This window comes from Phyllosticta citriasiana (genome assembly GCF_038021145.1).
Source record: "Phyllosticta citriasiana strain CBS 120426 chromosome Unknown IWZ02scaffold_9, whole genome shotgun sequence".
NCBI classification, from domain to species: Eukaryota; Fungi; Ascomycota; class Dothideomycetes; order Botryosphaeriales; family Phyllostictaceae; genus Phyllosticta; species Phyllosticta citriasiana.
In genome coordinates this window covers 392,014-417,140 of record NW_027117286.1, presented here as the reverse complement: position 1 = coordinate 417,140, position 25,127 = coordinate 392,014, and the positions used below count along the sequence as shown (strand labels likewise).

General features: G+C 55.4%; 10 protein-coding genes across 10 annotated transcripts; 4 read left to right on the top strand and 6 right to left on the bottom strand.

Moving 5' to 3' along the window:
- The first annotated feature begins 57 nt into the window (after positions 1–57).
- On the top strand, positions 58–3,711 carry IWZ02DRAFT_309902 (putative AAA family ATPase). Its single transcript, XM_066764044.1, has 2 exons — positions 58–3,289; positions 3,394–3,711. The coding sequence occupies exons 1-2, from the start codon at positions 257–259 to the stop codon at positions 3,550–3,552; spliced, it is 3,192 nt and encodes a 1,063-aa protein (XP_066621111.1). The 5' UTR covers positions 58–256; the 3' UTR covers positions 3,553–3,711.
- A 607-nt stretch (positions 3,712–4,318) lies between these two features.
- IWZ02DRAFT_455718 (uncharacterized protein) lies at positions 4,319–5,057 on the bottom strand. Its single transcript, XM_066767807.1, has one exon. The coding sequence runs from the start codon at positions 4,784–4,786 to the stop codon at positions 4,451–4,453; it is 336 nt and encodes a 111-aa protein (XP_066621110.1). The 5' UTR covers positions 4,787–5,057; the 3' UTR covers positions 4,319–4,450.
- On the bottom strand, positions 4,867–5,929 carry IWZ02DRAFT_470503 (class I glutamine amidotransferase-like protein; the record flags this gene model as incomplete). Its single annotated transcript, XM_066768802.1, has 2 exons — positions 4,867–5,615; positions 5,788–5,929. 2 exons carry the CDS (start codon positions 5,927–5,929, stop codon positions 4,867–4,869), a joined length of 891 nt encoding a protein of 296 aa, XP_066621109.1.
- Positions 5,930–6,516: 587 nt separating this feature from the next.
- Positions 6,517–8,081, bottom strand: IWZ02DRAFT_491895 (uncharacterized protein; the record flags this gene model as incomplete). Its single annotated transcript, XM_066769796.1, has 3 exons — positions 6,517–6,537; positions 6,593–7,919; positions 7,978–8,081. The coding sequence occupies 3 exons, from the start codon at positions 8,079–8,081 to the stop codon at positions 6,517–6,519; spliced, it is 1,452 nt and encodes a 483-aa protein (XP_066621108.1).
- A 1,050-nt stretch (positions 8,082–9,131) lies between these two features.
- IWZ02DRAFT_309854 (uncharacterized protein) lies at positions 9,132–10,264 on the bottom strand. The gene is made up of 2 exons (XM_066764043.1): positions 9,969–10,264; positions 9,132–9,907 (listed from the first exon to the last, which is right to left on the bottom strand). Exons 1-2 carry the CDS (start codon positions 9,990–9,992, stop codon positions 9,308–9,310), a joined length of 624 nt encoding a protein of 207 aa, XP_066621107.1. The 5' UTR covers positions 9,993–10,264; the 3' UTR covers positions 9,132–9,307.
- Positions 10,265–15,363: 5,099 nt separating this feature from the next.
- Positions 15,364–17,146, bottom strand: IWZ02DRAFT_309775 (mitochondrial carrier protein). Its single transcript, XM_066764042.1, has 3 exons — positions 16,726–17,146; positions 16,357–16,654; positions 15,364–16,298 (listed from the first exon to the last, which is right to left on the bottom strand). The coding sequence occupies exons 1-3, from the start codon at positions 16,906–16,908 to the stop codon at positions 15,514–15,516; spliced, it is 1,266 nt and encodes a 421-aa protein (XP_066621106.1). The 5' UTR covers positions 16,909–17,146; the 3' UTR covers positions 15,364–15,513.
- Positions 17,147–17,638: 492 nt separating this feature from the next.
- On the top strand, positions 17,639–19,151 carry IWZ02DRAFT_309767 (uncharacterized protein). The gene is made up of 3 exons (XM_066764041.1): positions 17,639–17,799; positions 17,859–18,068; positions 18,146–19,151. Exons 1-3 carry the CDS (start codon positions 17,729–17,731, stop codon positions 18,858–18,860), a joined length of 996 nt encoding a protein of 331 aa, XP_066621105.1. The 5' UTR covers positions 17,639–17,728; the 3' UTR covers positions 18,861–19,151.
- Positions 19,152–19,442: 291 nt separating this feature from the next.
- On the top strand, positions 19,443–19,988 carry IWZ02DRAFT_491892 (cupin domain-containing protein; the record flags this gene model as incomplete). Its single annotated transcript, XM_066769795.1, has 1 exon — positions 19,443–19,988. The coding sequence occupies one exon, from the start codon at positions 19,443–19,445 to the stop codon at positions 19,986–19,988; it is 546 nt and encodes a 181-aa protein (XP_066621104.1).
- Positions 19,989–20,771: 783 nt separating this feature from the next.
- Positions 20,772–23,261, top strand: IWZ02DRAFT_491891 (cullin-2; the record flags this gene model as incomplete). Its single annotated transcript, XM_066769794.1, has 4 exons — positions 20,772–20,821; positions 20,876–21,060; positions 21,105–23,017; positions 23,067–23,261. 4 exons carry the CDS (start codon positions 20,772–20,774, stop codon positions 23,259–23,261), a joined length of 2,343 nt encoding a protein of 780 aa, XP_066621103.1.
- A 982-nt stretch (positions 23,262–24,243) lies between these two features.
- Positions 24,244–25,048, bottom strand: IWZ02DRAFT_500538 (thioredoxin-like protein; the record flags this gene model as incomplete). The annotated part of the gene is made up of 2 exons (XM_066770258.1): positions 24,768–25,048; positions 24,244–24,700 (listed from the first exon to the last, which is right to left on the bottom strand). The coding sequence occupies exons 1-2, from the start codon at positions 24,992–24,994 to the stop codon at positions 24,244–24,246; spliced, it is 684 nt and encodes a 227-aa protein (XP_066621102.1). The 5' UTR covers positions 24,995–25,048.
- Positions 25,049–25,127: the final 79 nt, after the last annotated feature.

Here is a 25,127-nt window from a genome sequence, read left to right as displayed (position 1 = left end):
GATGGATGCGCCAGAGCTGCAAGCGCCCGGTGAGCGGTGTCTGGATTGGCTGGTCGGGGGCGCGCGTCTGTTGTCACGGTTTACATCTGATGTAAATATCACCTCGTGGCCGCCAAACACTCGCCGACTGTTCATGTATGTTTCCTGCAGCCTCGCCTCGCCACGCCAGCCAGCAACCAACACGAGCCAACGCACCCTCCCCCGTCACAGTCACACTCACCGTCGCACTGCTTCTGCCCGTTGCTCTTATTAATCCATGACCTCTCCCGGCTCTGAAAAGCCTCTTCCCTCTTCTCCGCTCCAAAAAGCAACTCGCTGCCAAACCGCCGTCCCTCTCACGCCCTCGACGTCATCCCCGCAACTGCAGCCGCCCGCCGCCGCCGCAGCCTCCGCCTCCGCTGCCGCTGCCGCCGGCTCGTCCCCGTCCGCCCCCGCTCCCGCTCCGCAGCACGATCCCGCTGGCGCCCGTAGCTCCTCCGCCCACCACGACGCCGCCATCGCCATGGAAAACGCTCCTCGCGACGAGTCGGTCAAGCTGGGCGACCCCGTCGACGTCAAGACGGCCACCGACGCGCCCAATCCAGATCTGAACGTCGTCGACGGCGCTGAGGGCGCCGAGAAGCCCGTCAAGTCGGTCAAGAAGAAGAAAACGAAGAAGGACAAGGGTGGCAAGAAGCAGCAGGCCTGCAAACGCGGCAAGAAATCCAAGCGCGGCCGGCGCGACGACAGCTCCGACTCAGACGACAGCGCGTCGGACTCGGAGACGAGCGACGAGGCCAAGTCGGATCAGTCGAGCTCCGACGAGGGTGAAGATAGTAGCAGCAGTGAGGACGAAGGGCGCAAGGGGAGCCGGAAGAAGAGCATCAAGGTGCGCAAGACCAAGGCTAAGAAGAGCAAGAAGAAGGGGAAGAAGAGCAGAAAGTACGACAGCTCGTCGTCGGAGAGTGACAGCGAGAGTGACAAGAGTGAGAGCTCTTCCTCTTCGGACAGCGAGTCGTCCGAGGAAGAGTCGAAGCGTCACGCCCGCCGCCGCAAGAGCAAGAGAAAGTCGCAGCGCTCCCGTCATGCCGACGAGTCGGACGATGACGACGTTTCCGAGGCGGACAGCGAGGAGACAAACCTGACGCAGCTCTTGCTCGACGTCCTCACGCGGCGGACTAACAATTCGTCGACGCAAGGCGGCAGCGGTGAGGTGGATGAGGTCTCGCTCGAAGGAAAACTAGCCAGCAAGCTCACCAAGCTGGCGATTCGCGGTCGGAACAAGCCAAAGGACAAGCGCAAGGGAAAGAAGCAGCAGACCAAGCGCGGAACCACGCTCGAATTCAAGCGCGTCGACGAGCTGTGGGACAATACGATTCATAACTACAAGCTCACCGAGAGCGCCGAGGACCCGGTCGACGAGTTCAACTCGTACGTCTTCACCGTGCGGCGGCGGTTCGACTGGGAAAACAAGTACCGCAGCACCGTCGTCGACATCAAGTCGAAGCTGCTGCGCGAGGCGCTGGCCGACATCTTCAAGGACGTCAAGGGCGTGTCGCTGGTCGAGGACCAGCCATCAATCGACCCCAACATGCTCTTCCTGTACCTCGAGGAGCTGCGCACGTACGCCAAGAAGACGCTCAAGAACAAGGCCAAGAAGGAGAAGAAGCGCAAGCAAAAGAAGAAGCTCAGGGTCATGGCCTCGCACTGCAAGATCATGATCAAGTACCTCGACGAGGACTACGACGAGACTAAGAAGACGTTGTACCCGATGCTCGAGGCTGGGAATATTACTTTTGACTTGCTGTGGGCGCTCTTCAAGCCAAACACGCTTGCCTACACCACCACGTACGGTGCGGCCGAGCACCCGCGCTGCTTCAAGGTCGACTACGCGTACAAGGAAAGATCGTTCATCCGCGGCGAGTGGTACTGCATTGAGGGCCGCTACCTCGAGTACGACGGCAAAAACTACGGGCTGGGCGACTTTGAAATCAACGTCGACTCGTTCAAGGGTCCGCGCAAGATTACGAGCCTGGCGACGTACCCGATCCGCTACCACAAGGACGCCGACAATCTCAAGAAGCAGCTGGTGGAGCGGGGTAAGCGCTTCGTGACCATGACGGGCATGAACTACCGCTTCCACAAGGGCCTGGCGTTTGAGAAAAGGAAGAAGGCCGTGGCCAAGCACAACGTCAACGGGCGCGTCATGATCGACCCGGCCATCTTCCGTCGCATCAACCCCAACTACCCCATTTCGCTCATCAAGCCCAAGGACCAGGACGCCCTGTACGACATGTGCTGCAGCAGCGACGACGACGACGACGACGACAGCGACTGCGAGATGCACGGGCCCGAGAACAACCCGGACAACGAGGAGAAGGAGCACTTTAAGCTCAAGCTCGTGTACGACGAAAACAAAATGGCGCACCTGGTCAGGGTGCAGGTCGACGAAGATGGCGTCGAGATCAAAAAGGAGAAGCTGGACAAGCTGGCGGGCGACGCCGACGCCAATGGCGAAAACGCCGCTGCCGCCACCGACGACGACGACAAGACCAAAGACCAGGTCTTTTCGGAGGAAGAGCTGCTCATCGCGTCGCCGGTGGTGTTGGGCTTCAGCTTCGCGGACAAGCGGTGGCTGGAATTCAGCATCGCGGGGATCCGCGAAATCGAATGGAACGAGGGGGCGTTCGACTCGCTGGTCCTGCCGCCCAACGACAAGTCGATCGTCAAGGCGCTCGTGTCGTCGCACAAGTTCCACGCGGCCGAGACCATCGACGACGTGGTGCAGGGCAAAGGCAAGGGGCTGGTATTCGTGCTGCACGGTTCGCCGGGCGTGGGCAAGACGCTGACAGCCGAGGGCATCGCCGACTTCCTCAAATGCCCACTGTACGCTGTTAGCGCGGGCGAGCTGGGCACCGACAGCTGGCGCCTCGAGCAGGAGCTGCAGAAGATCATGGACATTGCGCACTCGTGGGGCGCCATCCTGCTGCTCGACGAGGCCGACGTCTTCCTCGAGAAGCGCCAGGTCCACGACATCCACCGCAACGCTCTCGTGTCCATCTTCCTCCGCCTGCTCGAGTACTTCCAGGGCATCCTGTTCCTGACTACGAATCGCGTCGAGACGTTCGACGACGCCTTCCAGAGCCGCACGCACATGGGCTTGCGCTACGAGGACCTGGGGCACCATGCCAAGCGCGAGATCTGGAAGATGTTCCTCAAGAAGGTCGAGGAGATGGAGGGGATGGAGATGGACGAGTTCGAGGCAGACGACTACAACGCCCTCGCGCGCAAGGACATGAATGGTCGCCAGGTAAGCTTTTCTACCAAATTGCCCCCCTTCCCCCTCTCCCTTCTCCCCACTCCTTCCCCGAATGTCTTTCTTCGTTTTTGGATAACGCTAATGTCGCCCTGCAGATCAAAAATGCCGTCCGCACCGCCCAGGCCCTCGCCGTCAACGAGCAGTCCAAGCTCTCCATGTCGCACATCCGCCGCGTGCTCGACGTCGCCGCCAGCTTTGAGCGCGACCTCAAGGGCGGCACCGGCTACCTTGATGCCATGAGGAGCTACACTTAGACACGGGGCCGTGGACCTGCGGGGGTGTAGGTCGGGGGAAGGGGTGGTGCTGCTGGATGGAGTTGTGAGAGGTCGCTTTCATGTGTGTGTTGTGCTGTGTTTCTTTTCTTTTTTCTCCTTTCTTTTTTCTTTCTTCTTTCATCTCTCCGCTCTGGCTGGCGATGACGTGGCGATGGCGACGGCTAATGCTTTTCTTCTCTCCCCTCGATCGATAGTTTCGGATTCGGATCGTTTTCCGGGTGCATACTTTTCCTCATCCCTTTCTCTCTTCTTTTTCTCGCTCTTCCTTTCCTTTCTCTGCTTTGAATTACACTCCATTACAATGCACAACACGGCCGCTCGCAAAATGGGGTAGTGGTAAATGACTGGCTGACTGGCTGGTTGACGGCATTGGATGACAGGCAGGCAGGCAGACAGGCAGGCATATGTGGGCGTGGAATGGCCAGAGTACAGTCGAACAGAACAGCTTCGTGGGCGCGGCAGTCAGGGAGGCAGGCAGGCAGGCAGGCAGGCAGGCAGGCGTGGGGTACATACATGTAGGAATGACACAAAGGGAGAAGGACAGAACGGACGGACAGAGAGGGAAGAGAGAGACAGACGGATGGCGTGAATGAGTGAATGGATGGATGGATGAAGGGAGGTTAGATGGATTGCATGGCTTGTATGGCACACAGGCACGCAAGGAAGTACATTGCGAGATATTGATTGTGAATCAAATGAGAGCGATTTCGACAAATCTGTGCTGTTTTTAGAGCAGTTTTTTGTGATGGGACATTGGCAGTCAGTACACATCTGTGCAGTGCAGTGCAGCGGTTGATTGAAGTGCAGATGAGTTGAAGCAAGGCATCCATTGCTCGATTCCATTGGTTTGATGAGTTACGGATGGCTAGCTAGCTAGCTAGGAGTGGGTAAGGCGAAGAAATTGTTCTGAGAGAAAGGGGAGTTTGAGGGGTTTGAAGCGAGAGCAATGTGAGCTACGCATGCATGCTGTTGGGGGGTTTTCTGACTGAGTCGATGAAGTGATGGTTGTTTGCGAAGGTGGATTCAGTCGGAGATGTAAGGATATTTTCGAGACCGAGAGAGATAAAGGAGAAGGGGGGCAGATCGTCGTTTCCGATTCCTGTAAGAGATGTTGATGTTGATTGGATTTTGAGAAGAGAGTAATTCTGCCTCGACTTTTCTGGCCGACAGACACAGTCGAGCAAACAAGCAACCATTCATGTCGTAGAAGCATTCAGAAGTTCTCGCCACGTTTGCGTATAAGATCCACCTTCCGCTTTAGTCCCTCCGTGTTGTACGTAGGTGCGTATGCCTCTAGACGTCGATGCCATCAACCGTGACGCCCTTGCGCCACTCGTACTGCAAAATGCGGGCACACTCAATCGCCGCCTCGTGCGACACCATGGCGGCCACGAGGTACAACGTGGCATCGATGCCCGCCGTGACGCCACCGCTGGTGATGAGGCGGAGGCCACCAAGCCGCATGCTCGCGCGGCGGACCATGGAGGCGCGCCTGCGGCCCTCGCGCCACGCGTTGCTGCCTTTGCGCGCATTCGACTTGCGGCGGCCGTCGGGCCGCTTGCGGAAGATGAAGGGGTTCTCGTCCTCGTCGTCGCCCAGGTCGAAGCGCGCGTTGTTGACGACATAGCGCTCTTCCATGACGTCCGTCTGCGCCAGATCGCCGGCTTGCGCCGCCTGCTGGCACAGCAACTCGAGGCGCGTGAAGAAGTCGGGATGCGTCGTCGCCGCCAGTCCCTGCAGCACGCCCGCCTTGGCTAGGAACAGGCTGCCGGTGCAGATGCTGAGGATTGTGCGCTCCTTGCTTGGGTCCTTTTGCTGCAGCTCCGCAAACGCTTTGATCAGCGGGATGGGCTCCTCGTCTGCTTTGATGATCTCTTCCATGGGGCCGTCGACGGGTCCGCCCAGGATGACGAGCACGTCGTAATCTTCCAGGTCGGCTTGCGCATCTTCATAGTCAATGTGCCGGCGGAGCACGGCGCCTTGGGCCGACGTCGTGTATTCGGTGGCCGACGCCCAAGAAATCTTGAAGGCCTCGCCGCCAACTGTTTGACATATTTAGTTCGGGAGGAGAGCAGAAAATAATGAGGTGTGTGCCCAGCACGGCAAGTACATTGACACGAGGAAGACAAGATGAGGCAGATTTTGACTTTGACCGGTATCGGAGTGGGCTCAATGTGCCTGGAAAAGAGGCTCAAGCTTGACCAGGGAGCTTACCGGGAACCTTGGGGTCGTGACGCGCATTGAACAGGACATCGAGAGGGCCGGAAAAGTCTATAATGTCGAAGCCGGGGTGGAGACAAATAAGGACCTGGATGACGGGAGGGGGCACCTCGCTGGGTTCGGCAACTGCACTCATCTTGACGGCGATATGACCCGAGGAAGGAATTGAAGTCGGGACTGAAAGATTGAAGTCAATTGAGGTTTTTGAGGAGGAGAAGGGGAGGAATTGGTCAGAAGAGAAGATGACGGCGGAGCGGGGGTTTTTGACCTCAGGTGAGCTTTGAGCTTACCCCAGATTGCGCTAACCCCGCAGCCGATCTGTCGGGCCCCCAACCGCTCAGCCTACACGCGTACGGACACGTACAACCATTTTGACAACCAAACAACGGAACACCAAGGACGTCGAGATAAGAAATGACTTTTTCGAATTGGATGTTGGTGGAGCTAATGATAAATTAGAGTAAATGACAGCTAAACCCGCAAAGAAAGACCCATCTCGACCCATCTCCGGGAGTGCGGTAAAAGTCGGCGTCGCATGGAAGAACAGTGGAAAAGTGAGCGGAACAAAAGGCAGATTCAAGAGTGGTGATTTCAAAATACGAAACATCAACTGGGCCACGAAAAGCCGACATTCGAAGCAGGGGGGAAACCCTCAGATTAGAAGATCCCGCAATATGGATGACCTGACGGAGACCCAGGGCTGTGGAGCCTGGAAAAGACCTCTTACTTCTCAAGAGACATCCACTGAAATTGGAAAGGTCTCCTTCCTGGGGTTCACCATCCAATGTCTCCAGCGTACAATACCAGTCCGGCGCGACATTTCGGGGAGCTCCAAGGGATCATTCCATGCATACTGACCGTCCACATCTCTCCAGATGGCTTGGTTGATGTAAAGCTCCTCCGTCCGGAGAACGGAATGTGTGACTCGTGCTTCCATGAGAAGGTCCCACCATGACAAGCCGTTGTACATGCATCCGTACATCGAAAGCTTCTTGAGATTCGGATGCCTGCCGAGAAAGCTCAGAAAGGCGCGTCCAGTGAACTCAACCCCATCAAGATCAAGCTCCTCTAAGGAGGGTGACATGATAGAATCAAGAACTTGGCGAGGATCGACACAGCGCCATTCTTCGATGTGAATCTGGAGCGTCTTGAGTTTCCTGGCCTTGGAGAGGAGGCGAAAAAATTGTACGCAAGATTCGCCATCTCGAATGATCGGACATCCAATCGCAAGTCGAAGTGTCGTGAGATTCTCAACGAGCCATTCAAAGTCCGAAACTTGTTGCCGGAAATTGTCGATGAAGGGCGGTAGGAAAAAGATCATTGGAAAACCAGTGAGAAACGAGGCACTGCTGAGAAGACCTTCCGGGAAATCTGAACCCGGAATGATTGAGAATTCGGAAAGGTGTTTTGATGACTCCCGCAAAGCCTCAAGAATGATGCTGAGCAAACGGAAAGGAGCACATATGGGGGGCAGATGGAGGCATTTGTTGGGGACCGGAGGGAAGCCCTGCTCCATCTCCTCCAGATGGCCATCGGCATCGCGAGAGGACCAAGACCAACAGTTGCGCGGTTGAACTGCAGTCCTTGGGACTGGGCCAGGTGGGTACTCATTGTCCCAATTCCGCACGCTCGGAGATCGAGATGGAGGAGTGTAAAGCTGTGCCGGTCGGGGGTAAACAGATCTCTCCGTCGGCAAATTCGTGAGGACACCCTTGATGAAGTTGGGCAACAAATTCCTTTTCAACGCTTGGGAGAAAAGCTCCTTGTCCAGTCTGTTCTCGCGGATGTCCAAATGTGCCTCGACCTTAGCCCTCACCCATTCGTATTGACGAGTGATCATCTGGTCCAGCACTTGCGACCCCAGATTGCGCGCACGCAACTCCATCTGAAGACGCCAGTCACGCTGGAAACTCGGATTGTCCTTGGACTTCTGGAGAATGCATTTGTTGTTCGGGTGCGGTCCAGCTAGTTGCCGAAACAACCCGATGTCCAGGAGAGACTCCGAAAAGGTCGCATCGTCGAAAACCACAAGATTGACTGTCCTTGCCAGAGCCGGATTGTTCACAACGGATTTCCAGTATCGAAGATCTTCCAGGTTGCAAGAGAGCCACAGAACCTCGCACTTGCTACTTGTTGAATTAGCCCTGATCGACCCAAACGGAATCAACCCATGGTCAAACGTACTTGTCGCCCCCTTCAACAAAGTCTCTTCCAGTAGATTCCTTGAAGGCCTTCTTGAAATCCTCTAGATTCAAGGGCTTGATGTCTTCGATCGTGCGGTATGTCATTTTGAGTGAGGTTTTGGCAAAGCGCAGGCTCAAAGATGTGAGATCGGTCAAAAGATGACTGAGAATCAACTGTCGAGAACCAGATCTTGCTGATGAGATGAGGACTTCAACCACCCCAACGCCCCCTCTTTATACTCGAGAAGCCAGCTCCGTTCATTCCGATCCAAGTGTCTCTCATCATCGGCACTCGCAACAACACCGTGCTACAGAGGCAGGGCATCGTCCGGTATCGCCATCTCTAGGATTCATGAAGCAAGGTCTTCAACCCCCCGAAGATTGTGTGTGTGGTTCGACGACTGGGATTGCATGCAGACCAGGAGGGTTCAGAGCGGTAACGCGGAATCGAGGCGGTTCGTTCGCGGAATGACCATCGTGCTGGACGTTCGTTTCGAGGGCGGTTCCATCATCGGTGCTTCCAAGGTCCCCTGTCGACAGAGACTGTGGCCCGGGTCGCTCCCATAGAGGCAAAAAGGGGAAGAAACCTGCAACAACCCGACGGGTACTGACATATTCTTTAAGAGCTTGTGCGAGTAGCGTGCTTCTGAGCAAGGGGGATTCTCGTCGAGGAATGCTCCAACATGGTTTCAACGACGTGATGGATCTGCATGCATCGGTGTATCGTGCAGAAGCGGTGAATGAAGTGGAGGTAAAGACGGGCCCGGGATGGCTGTGACCTCGGACTTGAGAAGACGGAGGCAAGGTTCGTCTGTCCTGGACGACGCAGGATTGATAGCATATCAGTGCATATGTGCGACTTCACTGGCGCGTAGGCGAGAACAACACACTTTCCCACGCCAGAGTCGCGAGACCCTTCCACATGATGAGCTCGACAAAGGAAGCAGTCATTCCCGAGAAGCAAGGTGGACGACATCATCCTAACTCCCAAACCTCAGAATGCCTTGACTGACCCACTGGGCCAGGGTTGCGCGGCAGGAGGCAAGAAGAAAGCGGTTGCCGAGCATACCTCAACAGATGTCTCAGCAGACGAGCCTGACGCGCGATGCATCTTCTACACTTTGAAATGCAAGGTGGCTCCAATCCCTCGACCAGAGAACCCGACGAGACCTCAGGCTTGCAGTCACATCAGGGGGTTTAACCAGCGGTGTGTGTGGCTCGAATCTTCGAAATAGTGAGGTGACCTCCAAGACGCCATGCAAGACGGTCAGCGGGGCAAAGTTTCGTCTCGATGCAAGGCCGACAGGTCGGTGATGCTTCACAGGGGCCCACTATCGTGTCGTCAGCAGTGACCAAGGGAGTTGGGGGTGGGCGACGACAAGGAGGCTTGGAAGACGGGAAGCTTTCCGTCCACCCTCGCAGCCGAGAAACCAGTGGAAAGGGATGCTGCAGCAACATCCCCGACGGCTAGAAAAGCGATAACAGAGCACTTCATCAAAGCAAGGAATCGTCTTGCTCCAGGTGTATTCTGACAATGGGTCAAAGCGGACATGCATACAAGAAGGGGTCCGGGGGCGTGTGGCATGATACGTCAAGAAATCCAATGGAAGGGAAGACCACCGAGAGACTCGTAACTGACGCGCGGAAACAACTGACATACCCGAGCTGCCATATAGACGCCGCCGCTTCGACGCTAAAGCAGTCCCCACAATGCATCCCGTCACTGCTGAGACAGGGAATGGCTCTCCCCATAAGGTAAACCGATCAGTCTGTATCACGGTAGGCAGCGTTCGGGAGCAGTTCCACCCAGGGAAATGAAGGCGGGGCGGGACCTGACCGCTGAAGATGTTATACTGGCCGCATGTGCGAAACCATTTGGCATGCAGAGCATGTTCGGGACAACCGTCATGGAGCTCCACGGCTACATATTTCTGCATGCTTGCCGTTAGCCTCGGCGGATCAATATACGCACTCGGGCCCAGTAAGACTTACACCCCTTGTGTAATCCTTGGACATGGGTATACAGACTGAAACGCCACAGAAAGGATTGATTCCTGAGTGATTCCGAAAGAGTTGTTCAAAAGATCCGACGAATTAGAGCTTTCAGCCTCAGCCCATTTTCAATGATGCAGATAGAAGTGAGCTTCTGAAACGGCAACGCTGCTGGCTGAGGCTGGAGGGCTGCAGCGATTGAAGATTGAGCTTCTACTCGGCCACAAAGCTCTACTGTCGATGTGACCGAGGGAAATAGTGCTGGCTACCACACGAAGACCCACAATCAGCGTCCCACAGCGCTGCAGACGCCAGGTTCAAGGCCGGCATGTCACCGGGTCGGGGACATGTGTCCGGACCGCGATCCGGGAGATACGAGCCAGGGGATGTCTTGAGGATCATGCGGCCAAGCAAGTCTGATGGACGATCTGTCACCCACATTTGAGACACTGAAAGGTCTCTTCCTGCGCGCATAAATTACAACTCTTTCCACTTCCTCGGTCAGTCTTTGTGGTACAGCAGCATCCTTGGCTCTACACGACGCAACATTCGGCACTCTGGAAATCTCTTTACTTTCCCTTGAAGGTTGTACCCCAAATCTGACCGGTTGGTCCTGGAAAGTTCTCACAACTTACAATTTGGCTGTCGTGATCCCACGCTTCGCCGCAAATCGAATGATTTTCGCTGTTCCGTCGATTTACACTTGGCTTTTTCTGGTGGAAGTGGTGTAACCGAAAGCTTCTCGAAAAAAGAATCTTTGCCGTGATTTGTCGTGGATTATGCCTGGCTTCGGCTGCTGCCAGAATTTGGCTTTCTCGCATCGATTCTTTCTTTCAATGAGATTCCATACGCTGGATTACCACTGCGAAAATGATGCTCCTGCAGTCGGCGCGCGGACCACAAAGCTGACCCCGCATCCATGTTGGGGCGATCCATGGACCAGGCCCGTGTCAGGATGACCTGCAGATTCTGCAAGGGTTCAAGGCCATGAATATTCTCCGTCCAACACCATGGCGCGTGCGGAGCGCTGACATACGCCGTGGGGCGACTGGCTCTCCAGCATTAATTCGACCAAAAAGCAAGCAGCATTCGCATTCGCATCCACATCAACTTCCAAGCTACGCGCGACCCAAACAGCACCGGGAGCTGACTTTGCAGGCGGCTCGGATAGCTTCAATACATCTCCAGTGTTTCAGGCATCTGTCTTGTTGACTAAATGGCAGCAGTCATTTCGGCGACTGACCGGAAGACCCGCTCGAAAATACCGAGTACATTTTTCGCTGTTTCAAAAGAACAAGGGACAACGGAGCGATGCGGCAGACTTACCATCGTGGGGCTCAACTGTCATCACCTGACTGGTCTAAACCATGTCCTGGCGCTGCAGAAACCCGAAATTGTGTTACAACGCTGCAAATACCCAGTCCTCGAGAAGTTCCATGAATTTTGCTCCAGTGCTGCTTCACAGGTCTTTACAGACTAAGAGGGACCTTCCATCGGATCTGGGCATTCGCATTGCATAGGCGAGTGGAACGGCTGAACCCATGTCAGCCCTTCTAACTGCCTTGGCATCACCATGCAACAGTCGACCTTTCTGGACGGTTGCACAGGCCAGCCAGCCACTTGCAAGCCTCCGCATTGGCAGACAACGGCGTCTGATGCGGCTCTACGCGCGAGCCGGTGACGTGAAATCGTCCCAACACACTTTCGTTGCGATACCTTGCTTCCCTCTCGACCAATGACAACAAAAGAGCCTCAACTTAGATTAATCTTTCCTGGCGGCTAGCTCATGCAAGACGGTTATTGACATGGCACTGTATGCGCGATATCGCTCTCCAGTGCCGCTCCTGCAGGGCGAATTTTAACTTGAGCCTCATCCTTTAACAAACCCTTGCAATTCATGCTTCTGAATTGGTCTTGGTAAGCGCTTTCCCAGACCTCTCACCCCAGTGCGCCTCTTGTGGTCGGTAAGTCATACGTCACGCCCACTGCCTAGGTTTTCAAGGAATTCGACACACCTTGCCTCACAACTCACCGTTAGCACCCACGCAAGCTTCCTCGGTGGAATATGCTGTGGCTGGCATCCTTGTGATAGCAGAAAATGCTGAGCAAAAAGCAGGGCGCTGAGCTTGCGGTCCACAGATTTTGATAACACGCGCTGCAGATGCGGACAGAGCCGGGTCTTGAACTTCCATTCACCCAGGAAGCTGAAATCGATGATCAAGAAGTCTGCCCCTGATTCCCGAGCATCAAAGACGCACTGCGTCAGGCAAGGGCTTTCCAGTACGCGCAGATTTTGCTGAGACTCAGATGACCCGAGCGCCGTTGGCGCGCGTCTCACGGCTAACTAGTGACACAGGACACTTCAGTAATCACATACAAGATCAAGCCTCAGCCGTCCTTGCCTTGCTTCCGTCTGGAGCAAAGGATTCGAGCTACCAAACTCTTCCTTGCTCTTCTTTCGTCCTGCCACAGCTGCCTCAAGCATACATACCCACAATACTCGCTGGGCGGAACTTGACGCTTACAGGAAACTTTGGCAGACATGCAGACAGCTGTATCAATAGACATACTTTCCGCGACTCTCACGCGCGTCCGGACCACCGCCTTTTACCCACCTCTTTGATGGACCTTGCCTTATTCCAAGTAGAATGAAGGTAACGCAAGACATGGAAGCCACTTCACTCCCCTCTTCTTCCTCTTCTTCCCGCCCTGCATGAACAGTCAAATCCCGGCTGTACTTTGTGCTGACACGAAGAAGGGAACTGTACGTCCGCAAAGGACGACCTTTGAGTCGACCAGCACACCCACCGTCAACGAGACTTTGCAATAATTTTCCGGGACAAGGGGTTCCATCTTCATCAATCATGTCCAGTTGACACCCTTTCCCACTCATTCGCCTATAAAACATATCCTGCGTCGCCTCCCTTACACCCGCAACAAAGTTTAATCATGACATGTAGCGAAATCCTTTCCTTCTTCTTCGTCGCTACGCATAGAAATCGCACGCTCACTCGCTGTAGCCGGCCGCCGAACACGTAGCGTGGAACCAAAGACAATAAACTCTATCCCGTCCGTTCAGATGCAGGCATCCTCTTCTAGAAAGATATTGGGGCGCCGGAATCTTCGAGCAGAGGGACGTCCAACGGCTGGTGAGATGAGGCGTCGCATCTATCTGTCCAGCCGGCCAGCCAGCCAGCTAACCACTTGCGATGCGGGCCTTGCATCAGCCTCAAGATACCACTCTTCACCCCACCATCTCTTCCTTGTCATGATCTTCATCACAAACCATACACGCGCACCCCACCTCCATCCTCATCCCCCCTTGCATGAAACCCCCCTCAAACAGAAACAAAGGATCAAAGTAACCAAACTCTTCTTCACTCCTTTCCCCACCCATCCACCCAATTTCAAAACCCGAAGGATCAAAGTAACCAAACAACACCCCTGTTCTGTTCTGCACTCTTCTTCAGCCGTCTCGCGCGGCGCGGCACGCATGAGCAACGCCGCAGCAGCAATCCGCGCGTAGCTGCAGGTGCACGCTTTCGGGCGTTTACTTTGGTTGAACCGTGTTTCGCGATGGCGGGCGAGCGGGCGAGCGGAAAATGATTGGGGAAAGAGAAAGAGACGGGGGAGGAGGGGGAGAGGAGAGGTCGGCTGGTAGGTGAGCAGGATGAGGCAAGGCATTTGCAGAAAGTGAGTGAGTCGGCAGGCATGTAAGCTCGGCAGGCACAAAGGCAGCCAAGCACTTCGTGCGGCGTTCGTCAGAGGAGCGGTGAATGAAGAATCGCTGTGCTGTGCGAGTGAGCTGGGTTACACGGGCAGACAGCGGACGAGCCACAGAGCTGCAGAGCAAGCAGGTAGGTAGGTAGGTAGGTAGGCAACGAGCAACGACACCGACACCGACGCGGAGAAACCAACGCATTGAAGAAAGACTTTGTGACTGAGACTCCCTGGCTGAGCTGAGGCGAGACAGCGTTTGCGGTGTACGTGACAAAGGACGACCTTCGACATACTACTCCTACCAACGCACGCGACGCGCACCAAATCGCGTCCTTGTACTTGAGGTTCTTCAACTTGTAGGTGCTTTGAACCGAGAAATGACTTGTCCCAATTAGCTTGATATCTTCCGCTGTGGCTGTGAGTGGTGGAGGAGATGTAGAGATGTAGAGAGATATTTGACTGATGTTGCTGATTGGTGTGCTGGATGAGACAAAAGAGGGGCGTCATATCCACTCCTGTCCTACTTTTGTGCTGCGTAAATGGAGAAAGGGGTGCGCAGACGCAGACGCAGCAATACTTACTAGTCCTGAGACATGATGGCTGAATTGAGGAAGAATGAATGGAAAAAAGGGAGGGGGAGGGAGGGGAAGGGAAGAAGGAAGAGGGAGAACATATGCAGGACTCAGATGATAAGCCTGCGCGCGAAATGTCCAAGTCTTGAATGACTTTGCAGATCAGTCATGGATTGGTTGAGCACATGTGATGTGATGTGATGGGGTTGTCAGACAGACAGACAGACAGACAGACAGGCAGGCAAATATCCGCACTCCGCGCAAAAGTTCCTTTTTTGCCTCTATCTCTCTATTTAACTGCCACAGTCTACTTCGTCGTCGCAGCGAATAAGCTCACGACTCCATCTGCCCGCAAATACAATTCAGAATAGTCGAGTCAGTCAAGTCCACCCGCGGTGCCTGACTGAGCCGCATGCATGTAGGTCGAAGAAAGCCGGATCAATGCATGGATGGATGGATAGATGATGGTGGCGCTGCAGCGCTGCCAAACTGCTCAGAGCAGAGCAGACAGGAAAGGTCTAAAAAAGATTGAAGAAAGATGGTGCGAGTAAGCGCGCGACTGACTGATCGAGTAGACCCACGGACAGATAGACGGACAGATGTGAAAGAATTGCTGGATTGGATTGGAGATGTTTGTTCGTTTGCGTGTTGTTCGGATTTTGAGTGTTTTCTTTCTGCTTTCTTTCCCTTTTATTGGCTCCGTCGACGATCTAGATAGGTGAAGGTGAAGAAGAGAAGAAGTCAACGCCGCCCAATGCACTCACTACTCACTACTACCACTAGCCGACTTTTCTCTTCTTCTAATTTTCTTTCTTTCTGTGTGGAAACCCGTCTGTCTGACCACAGGTTCCGTTCCGCCCGCCTTGTCCGAGTGGTTCCTCCTCTAAGAGCCCGCTTTCTAGCTTGCCGCGTACAAAACATCGTCTGACCACCGCGAAACAGGCTGTACAACATGACATGACAGAACGAGATGGCTTACTCCATGCTGTCTTCTGCCTCTTTCCTCTTAGTATACAGTGACGAGATGCAAAAATAGAACAATGCCAAAAGATTTCTCTTCAAACCACCACGGCCACCGAGACAGCGAGCAACAAGGCCAAACAAAGCCTTGGCTGGGAATCATGCTTGCACGCACCAAACGCACGCATAGATGCCAATGACCACGCGAACGCTGTTGCAAGAAGTCCAAAAACAAACGGAGATTGAAAAAAGGGGCGGGGATTAGGAGAACCCACCGCCATCATTATCCATATCTACACCTCCGGAGTCGCAACGAGCGGGTGAGTCTCGAACCACTTGAGAATAACCTGATAGAGGACGAGCATGGTGCCGCTCTGGACGCTGGTCCACACGCCGCGGGGCCCGACGCCGCGGAAGCAGCCCCAGAGTCCCTCGGTCTGATAGATCATGCGCAAGCCACGGATGATGGACGACGTGTCGAGCGTCGCGGCCGAGTGCGCCTTGAGCGTGGTGGAGGGTGACGACGTCGAAATGGGCCTCTGTTGCGGGGGCGGCGGGGCGGAGCTTGAGGCCGGTGGCGGAGTTGTGTGTTTGGCGGTCGTTCCAGCCTTTGGAGGCGTGTGGGAGTCGGCGAGATTCGAGGTTTTGCTGCTATTTGCTGCTGGGGTTGTCGTCGTTGCGTCCGGACTTTGTTGCGTTTGGATGCGCGTTTTGACCACGTCGAGAGGGCAGGTAATGACGCCCGCCATGCCGCCGGCCGTTGCACCCGTCAAAATCTCCAATGGCAGTCCTATGTCCTTGGATCCGACCCAAGCCTTGGCCATTTTTCTTTCTTGCTCGTAAAAGGCGAACTGGAGGGCGGAGAACGGAAGGTCGCGCGCAAGCGTTGCCTTGAAGCCGTGGAAGAGCGCGTTCCATCCCTCAAGCCGCACAATAGTGCGAGCAGCGTGCCACGTTCCGCGGTAATTGTAGCCAGATTTGAAGAAGGGGTTGTTGTAGCGACCTTGGAGCTGCAGTCGCGTTTTGAGCACCTCTGAAGGAACGTATAGCGGCGCCGCGCAAAGATCTGCGATCAAGCCTGCCGATCGAGCGGCGTGAGTATGGAATCGCAGAAAGCTCAATGCGTTGCAACTAACCTCCGGTAAAGTATGCGATTGGCGACGCAATGCCCACGTCGACCATTGTCCGTTTTGTCCATTCGTATGATCCAAAAAAGATGACGGTGCCGGAGAAGGAACCAAGAAAGGCTGGTATCACACCGCCGTACAAACCTCTAAGTAGACCTTCTTGACGCCAGATGGTATAATATGTCGAGCCCATTGAAGTGTACTTGGGTGGCATGTGAGGGTCGCCTTGCTGCCTCGTCTTGATGGTATCCAACGAGTGCATCAGCATATCGCCAGTTGTGCCGCCCAAACCACCAGCCAGCATCGCCTAGATGTACCTCAATTGTCAGCCATCTAGGAACATGATTCGCAGTAGCGAATGCCTTTGCTGAGTCTCACATGGATGTAAGGCGGCCGCGCTGCCTCGTAGTCTTCCTCTTCTGCCTCGTCGGCGGCAACATTCATATTTGATGCAACCGCGTGTCCAATGTCAAGCGACCTGCCCTCCCGTCCATTGTCTCCAGTTTGCGCCTGAGCTGATCCGGGCGAGGTGAAGAAGTCGGCCACGCGGGCAAGTACCATAGAGGACTAGACGCTGGGGCGCACTGCGTCGGTGCTTGGCGCGGGTAGGGGTGTGAATTCTCTCGCTCGAGACAGCGGGTAGACGGGAGGGCGCAAAAGCAAGCTTGTCGGGGCGGGATGGGTGGGAAGTGGGTTGAAGTGGATTGGTTGTGGATGATGGTGCTGGGACCGATGTGGGTGGCTTGCTAACATTATTTTCGGCGGCCCGGGGGCCGGCAGCTTTTCTTTGGCTGCGCGTCATAGGTCGCTCGCTCGCTCCAGTCTGCCTGCCACCACCTGGTGGTACCCACGGCCCCGACGCTGCATCTGGGGCTGGACCTGGACCTGGACCTGGACCTGGACATGGACCTGGATGCTTGTTGGATTTCAATTCAGCCCTTTTTCGCACTCTATCTGGACCTCGATTGCACACTGAACGAGTGATCTGACAACTGCTCGCCGAGGCCAGGCATGAGGGTCGATGCTTTCGAATCCGACAAACTCGACAACAAAACCAGTGCCATGATAGAAAAGCAAACCACCAGATATCTCCTCATGAAAAGCGTCTGGTTGCTTGGCACATTGACATGGCTCTGCCGCATTCGAATTCGAATTCGAATTCGAATTCGAATTCATCCTGAACGCGGGGTCGCTGACTAAGGGCCGCTTGTTTTGTTTCTTTCCCAAAACGGCGACCCGAGCCACCGGCCTCCATGTCGCTCGCGCTCCACCTCAGCATCACTGCCTTACCTGTACTTGCTCCCACCGCCATTTTGAAAGCCCGCATCTTCATCTCCATCATCGCCTCTGTTGCGCGACACCATCCGCACCACCATCCAACATGTCATCGTGGCTTCAGAAGCAGCGCAAGGCCGAGCTTGCTTCCCTGGCTGAAGAGGCAGGCCTCACTGGGTACGACCACCATCAGGCGAAGCTTGTCGCAAGCTGGCTCGAGACCTGATTGATTGCAGATATGAAGGCTTGCTCAAGGAGGAGCTCGTCTTTGCCCTCGACGAGCATCTCAAGGACAACTCGACCCGCCTCAACGGCCACAGCGCATTTGCCGAGTACTATGGTCGCAATGGGTCGCCTGTAAAAAGGTCGCGCGCAGACCAAGACATTGAGCCTCGATCAACGCGCCCAAGAAGACGTGTCACTAGAATCAAGGAAGAAGTCGACTCGTAAGTGCTTGCCATGAGGCAGCCGGCGCGTCTCCACGACGCGCGCAATGCGACATGAGCTGATGATGCGCCTGCAGCGACGACAACGCGAGCCCGCTAGCCAAGATTGAAGAGAGGCCTGTAGCCACGCGTACTCCTCGATCAGTCCAGCGCGTTGCTGAACATATCCCTCTCCCGCCCTCGCCGGCCGTCGTGACCAACGTCATCGAGAACCAGACAGCTGCTGTGCGCAACAGGCTGGGCGACGTCTGGACCAATTCAGGCATTACAGAGAAGATCCAATACGTGCGCGAGGCTTTGAGCTCCGTTGTGGGCGTCGAGTCTGCCGTCATTTTGCTCGAGGCCTTTTACCTTCAGAAGCAGGTCATGCAATGGCAGTATGCCTTTGACATACCCGCATTTGGCTTTCTGGGCTCAACTTCGCAGCCTGTATTCTTCCCGAACCTGTTTGCCCTCTTGACCGGCGAGTTTTGGGGACCCTCGCTGCTGTGGGCAAGCACAAGCCTCTTCATTCCCCTCTTCTTTGCGTACTTCTTCAACTTCACGCTCCAATCGGGCGGCCCGCACGATGCAACCAGGTCATCTTACCAGACTGATCCCTTGAGCTTTAATGTCGCCAAGGCCCTGATTTCGTATCTCGTATATTCCCAGGGCATCAGATTCGCAGGACTTGTTGGCGATTTCTCGGCCGACGTTGTCAAGGGTGCTCTCCCAGGTGGCACCAACGGCGTTCTTATCGGCGCAGGCATTGGAGCGTTGGCCAGCATGTATGAAGCCGCATTGAGGAGGTAGAATGAATCACCCTCTCTTTATCGCTCACGTGTACTTTTACTCCGTCCTGTTGATCGTCTGCATTCCATCTTTTCTTGTACGTTGGATATGTCCTGTTTACATTTTGCGCATCCTGGCCTAGGACTGAGACGGAAGATTCGGCGTCATAGGCGGTGGTGATGGAGTTGGACGGCGTTCCGGCTTGTTGCCCTATACCATTGGCGAGGGAGTCTTGGGCTCACCCATTCATTTGCTGAAATTCATGTCTGCTTCTGAGCTTGCGTCGACGAGTTTGTTGTTAGTGCACTATTCATGGTGGATGCAAACGACCCAAACCCCGAGAACTCAGGCGCCGAGAATCGAAGCTTTTCTTATCGATATGGCGATGACGTATGACCAGGTTGGCGGGACGATGGATGCCCGGGCCGGTGGTCTTCAAAAACCAACACCATGTCCTTTTGTCGTCGAGTCCTTCATTCTTGCTCATCAAGGTCTCCATATCATCGTTTGAATTTCGACAGAGACTCGCAGGAGATACAAAGCTTCCAAGGGAACCTTGGATCGGCTTAGCACGAAATCAGGCCCACTGCGCCACCGGAAAACATGGTGCCCAAAATCACGCCAACACCGCTGTCGACTCTGCGCGTTAGCAAACATCAAATACCCGGTTGGTGCAAAATCCCCAACACCTCAATCCAGCACAAGCCGCTCCTGGTCTACCATTCGGCGTACCCGGCCACGGCATCAGCCTCGGCCATTGAGGCTTGCCTGTCGGCGGTCGGCGCCGTGGTGCCGCAATGGCGATACACCATGTACTCGACGACGCACTTTCACAGCACGACGCACGAGGTGCTCGCCATTAGCCAGCGCAGGGCGCGGCTATGCTTCGGCGGCGAAGGCAACGAGGGGCGGGTCGAGCCGGTGGTGAGCAAAGGCGACGTTGTCGTAGTGCCGGCCGGCGTAGGGCACCGGTTGGTCGAAGACGTCGAAGGAGGTTTCGAGATGGTGGGCAGCTATCCGCTAGGATGCCATTGGGACATGTGTTACGGAAAGGAAGGGGAGGAGGCGCAGGTCGAGGGCATCAAGGGGCTGCGGTGGTTGGAGAGGGATCCGGTATATGGGGATGCGGGGCCGGCAGTTGATGTTTGATGCTGGGCTGAGCTGGAGGTATGACGATGGGAACGACGATTGTGGCCAGGCCGGGTAAACGAGTCAAGATGATTGCAGAATTTGTAGAGGCGTTGGGCGGCAAGCGGATGGCAATGCGGATGGCGTGGCCATGTCCGTCCGAGTCCAGGTTTGTGTGACGCAGAGGTGACCGAGTGAGTCTGTCAGCACCATTGAACATCAACAGCGATTCGAGGTGCAAGCAGCGTCAAAGGGAACAACCTGAAGATGCGAAAGTGAATGACAGAGAATTGTACCATACTGCAGGGCTGAAGGGCAGACAAGCCGGCACGGAAGTTGCCGACGTGTTGCCGTTACTGACGCCTTTGCCTGCCCCGGTTCCGTTGCGCCCAGCTCACGCCGCCGGCCTTACCAATCCATACCACTATTACCTGACTGTTCTTCATCCCTCCAGCCTATACACTCCCTCTCCAACATCCCACCACCCTCGCCAGCCAACCAAGGCTTACCCTCCACACAAAAACCCTGTATCTACGCGCGTGCTCCTTCGACACCGCGCGCTTGCCCGCGACTCCACCATCACCCTCGAAGCGCGTGCGAACCAACAACCGCTGCCGCCATCAACTCAACCAACCCCCCGCGGCTTCCACGCCTTGATCTTACGCCTTCCCTTTCGCTTTCGCCTCTCCTCTTCCCTCCGTCCTCTCCCCCCGTCTCGTCACTTACACTCCTTGGAATTTCGCCGTCTCCAACACTTCAGTCATAACGGAACCACTTATCCAGAGTCGTTCCAAAGCCGCCAACATGCCGTCGCCCATGCCCCCCATGCCCAATAAGGACGATTCCACCGGCACGTAAGTGTGCTCTGGTCAAGGTCCGGCGGTGGTGCCCGAAGCTGACTGTTGCAGGTGGACGTACTTGCAGGCCGGCGTGGATAGGATCATGGCCGATCTCCGCGAAGGAATTGATATGAAGACATACATGGGTCTTTACACCGCTATCCACAACTTTTGTACCCACCAAAAGGCCGTCCAGGGTAGCAGCGGGGGCTTTACTCCAGCTGCAGGCGCTGGTAGCAACAGCCGCGGAGGTGGTAAGTCGGATCAAGCCCCCCGTCAGGCGCACTCACGTAACAAGGCGGCGATACAGCACATCTTCTCGGCGAAGACTTGTACAATCACTTAATCGAATACCTCAAGAGCCATCTTAAGCAAGTCCTCGAGGCGTCGACGGCCCACACCGACGAGGCACTGCTCACCTTTTACATCAAGGAGTGGAACCGATACACGATGGCTGGCCAGTACAACAACCACCTGTTCCGCTACCTGAACCGCCACTGGGTCAAGCGGGAAATGGACGAGGGAAAAAAGAACATTTACGACATCTACACGCTGCACCTGGTCCGGTGGAAGGAGGACATGTTCTTGGCCACGCAAGAAAACGTCATGAAGGCCGTCCTCCGCCTTGTTGAGAAGCAGCGCAATGGCGAAACCATCGAGCAAGCCCAGATCAAGAGCGTCGTCGATTCCTTTGTTTCCCTTGGCCTCGACGAGTCTGATACCCAAAAAACCACCCTCGATGTCTACAAGGAGTTTTTCGAGCAGCCGTTCCTGGATGCCACGGCGGCCTATTACAAGGAAGAGTCACGCCGCTTCCTCGCGGAAAACAGCGTTGTGGACTACATGAAGAAGGCCGAGGCGCGCCTGGAGGAAGAGAAGGAGCGCGTGCCACTGTATCTGCTGGACGACATCATGTCTCCGCTGATGAAGGCATGCGAGACAGTGCTCATAGCGGACCACTCTCAAGCTCTTCGCGAAGAGTTTCAGCTTTTGCTCGACCAGGACCGCATCGAAGACCTCGCGAGAATGTACAGACTGCTTGCCCGCATCCCCAACGGCCTGGATCCGCTCCGTACACGTTTCGAGAACCACGTCCGCAAAGCAGGCCTGTCTGCCATTGAGAAGGTTGCGACCGATGACCTCGAGCCCAAGGTTTATGTCGAAGCCCTCCTGGAGGTGCACACGCAGTACCAGGATCTGGTCAACAAGGCCTTTACCGGCGAATCCGAGTTTGTCCGTTCGCTCGACAATGCTTGCCGAGAGTTTGTCAACCGCAACAAGATTTGCAAATCTGGATCAACGAAATCCCCGGAGCTGCTCGCCAAGTACACGGATGCCCTTCTCAAAAAGTCTGGCGCCAAAATGTCCGAGGAGGACGACATGGAAAAGAAGCAGTCTGAGATTATGACCATCTTCAAGTACATTGAGGACAAGGACGTGTTCCAAAAGTTTTACTCGCGCATGCTCGCCAAGCGTCTCGTCAACACGAACTCGGCCTCGGACGACGCCGAGACGTCCATGATTGCGAAGCTCAAGGACGCCTGCGGCTTCGAGTACACCAACAAGCTGCAGCGCATGTTCCAGGACATGCAGATTTCCAAGGACCTCAACTCTGCATTTAAGGAGTGGCAGGGTGGAAACTTGGACGACGAGGACAGGAAGAACATTGTCGACGCATCCTACCACATTCTGGGAACTGGATTCTGGCCGCTGAACCCACCAACCACTCCTTTCGCGCCGCCTCAAGTCATTGTCAAGACCTATGAACGGTTCAACAACTTCTACGGGAGCAAGCACTCTGGCCGCAAGCTCACATGGCTGTGGCAGCTGTGCAAGGGCGAGATTCGCGCCAACTACCTCAAGGTTCCTGGCAGCAAGGCGTCGCCAATTTTCCAAGTGTCTACCTATCAGATGGCGATTCTGCTTCTTTTCAACGACACGGACTCGCTTTCGTACGAGGACATTCAAGAAGCCACGAAGCTTGACGCCGCAACACTTGACCCTAGTGTGGCCGTGTGTCTCAAGGCCAAGGTGCTGACTATTTCCCCGGACAACGCCAAGCCGGGCCCCGGTACGAAGTTCAACCTCAACCACGGCTTCAAGAACAAGAAATTGAAGCTGAACCTCAACATTGGTATCAAGTCGGAGCAGAAGCAAGAGGTGGAAGACACTCACAAGACTATCGAGGAGGACCGCAAGTTGCTGATGCAGGTGAGTTTGTATCTTGTCCACCTCTTTTTCATCAAACTGACGTGTGTAGTCTGCCATTGTCCGCATCATGAAGTCGCGCAAGAAGATGAAGCACCAGCAGCTGGTCAGCGAGACCATCAAGCAAATCAGCTCGCGGTTCACGCCAAAGGTGGCCGACATTAAAAAGTGCATCGACATTTTGCTGGAAAAAGAGTATTTGGAGCGTCTGGAGGGCGAGGATGCGGATCTCGGCTACCTTGCATGAGTTGCTGTCAAGCTTCACCTTCGAATCAAATCGACTCGTGGACCATTGCACATCCGGGAAAAGGAAACGCATGGTCAAACAGGTGGACATTTCGTGGGGCAGAGCGGATGGAGACGTTGTTGAGGGCAATTGAGCCGCGTCGTCCGCTTCATTTGTCTCCCTTGAACTTTTTTGTCCACGTCGGTCGGGTCGACCCTGGGAGTACCTTTGGTTGATGGACAACCACGGCAGCCGGACGTCTGATGACACCCCTCTTTCCCCGCTTTCTTGCGTGTTATGGAGTCTCTTTTCTTCTCTTCGGTTTCTGCCTTTCTGCTTTTTTCTTTCTCATCACTACTCTTTTCCGCCCTCCCTGCCTCCTTCTTTCCGCACGCAGATGACACAAAGCGCTGGGAGTAGTAGCACCAGTCGTAGTCAGTGGAAAATAGGCTGGGATGGGAAGAAGAATGGCGGCGTCGGGATGGATGGATGGATGGGGTCTGCTATTTCTTCAGCTGCAGGAGTGTTGCGTGCGTGCGTGCGTGCGTGCTTGCTTGCTTGCGTGCGTGCGCAGGGCATGGTGTGTGTGTATAGACAGACGGCGAAGCGTGATGATGATGACGAGGGGTGGCTGGATGCACAGGACGGACTGGACCGTGGGTCGTGAGCAGCAGCAGCAGCAGCAGCAGCAGCAGAGGTATGGAGGTGTGCGTGGGTAGAAAGCTCTGGAGGGAATTGAGGTTGCGGCTGCGGCCGAGATGGTGGTGGTCGTCGGGTGGGCATCATCAATCAGATAGATGTACCGTACTACGCGTACCTTTCCTCAGCTAAACAGGTGATGGTTAGATTTGAGTTGTTACCTATGCGGCTTTGATTGTCAAGAGCGAGTTGAGTGCAGTTAAACGGCGGCCACGATGAACAAGATTTTCCCAATAGAACCATAAGAATTCCTCGTTGTCATTTCCCCTCTCGCCAGTCTGCTCTCCCCTTGTCCCTCACCCACCTACCGCCTCTTAACACTCCAAACACTCCTCTCCGCACTCGCCGCCGCATCAAAACTAAACAGCGTCGCAACATACAACCCCAGGAACCGCGCCGCAGTATCCACAACCCCGCCCCGCCGCCTCGTCACGCTCCACGCCCACTCGCTGATTCCGCCCCACACTCCCATGCCTCCACTTCCACCATTCCCCGCGGCGCCGAGGCGACGGCCTGCTCCTGTCGCTGCTGCTGCACCTCCCGTTGAGATCTTTGAGGACGATTTCGGAGTGGAGGTGGAGGCGAACGGCGTCTGGTTCCCCAACACATGACCCGTGCTCTGGAAAGCGGAGGAGGCCTTGGCAGGCGCTTTGGCGGCGTCGGCTGCGGCGCGCGAGACGGCGTTGCGCAGGGCGGCGGCGTCGGCGCCGCGGATCGTGGCTATCGTTGCGGTTGGCGAGAGGATGAGGAAGGTTGGCATGCTGTGCATCAAGTCAGGAGGTTGAGACTGGGGAACTCGGGGGACCCGGGAGTCGGGACTGGACGTACGCGCTGACACCATACTGCCTGGCGATGGCCTGCTGGGCGTCGACGTCGACTTTTGTGAATGCGAGACGCCCCGGCGCGGCGTGTGCGGTGGCCAGCGCGTCGTAGATGGGTGCGATGGCCTTGCAGGGACCGCACCAGTCGGCGTAGAAGTCGACGACTGTGTAGGTGTGGGAGGAGAGGATGGAGTTGAATTGCGCGGATGAGGTGATGGGCGTTATTTTGGTCATGGTTGTTGGTGTGGGTGAGCGAGCGGGTGGGTTCGAGGATTGGATGAAGGGTCACGTTGAGGTCACAGTTGTGTCAGACGGCGGATCGCGGGTTATCGATAACGGGGGTGCTGGGATCTGTCCTGCCCGGGGT

Coding starts and splice junctions, on each gene's coding strand:
- IWZ02DRAFT_309902 (XM_066764044.1), top strand. CDS start 257: ATGACCTCTCCCGGCTCTGAAAAGCCTCTTCCCTCTTCTCCGCTCCAA. Junction 3,290..3,393: donor AGGACATGAATGGTCGCCAG/GTAAGCTTTTCT, acceptor GTCGCCCTGCAG/ATCAAAAATGCCGTCCGCAC.
- IWZ02DRAFT_455718 (XM_066767807.1), bottom strand. CDS start 4,786: ATGCTTCTACGACATGAATGGTTGCTTGTTTGCTCGACTGTGTCTGTC.
- IWZ02DRAFT_309854 (XM_066764043.1), bottom strand. CDS start 9,992: ATGTCCAAGGATTACACAAGGGGT. Junction 9,908..9,968: donor CCAAGGATTACACAAGGGGT/GTAAGTCTTACT, acceptor GCAAGCATGCAG/AAATATGTAGCCGTGGAGCT.
- IWZ02DRAFT_309775 (XM_066764042.1), bottom strand. CDS start 16,908: ATGGTACTTGCCCGCGTGGCCGACTTCTTCACCTCGCCCGGATCAGCT. Junction 16,655..16,725: donor CGCGGCCGCCTTACATCCAT/GTGAGACTCAGC, acceptor AGGTACATCTAG/GCGATGCTGGCTGGTGGTTT. Junction 16,299..16,356: donor AATCGCATACTTTACCGGAG/GTTAGTTGCAAC, acceptor CTCGATCGGCAG/GCTTGATCGCAGATCTTTGC.
- IWZ02DRAFT_309767 (XM_066764041.1), top strand. CDS start 17,729: ATGTCATCGTGGCTTCAGAAGCAGCGCAAGGCCGAGCTTGCTTCCCTG. Junction 17,800..17,858: donor GAAGAGGCAGGCCTCACTGG/GTACGACCACCA, acceptor GATTGATTGCAG/ATATGAAGGCTTGCTCAAGG. Junction 18,069..18,145: donor ATCAAGGAAGAAGTCGACTC/GTAAGTGCTTGC, acceptor ATGCGCCTGCAG/CGACGACAACGCGAGCCCGC.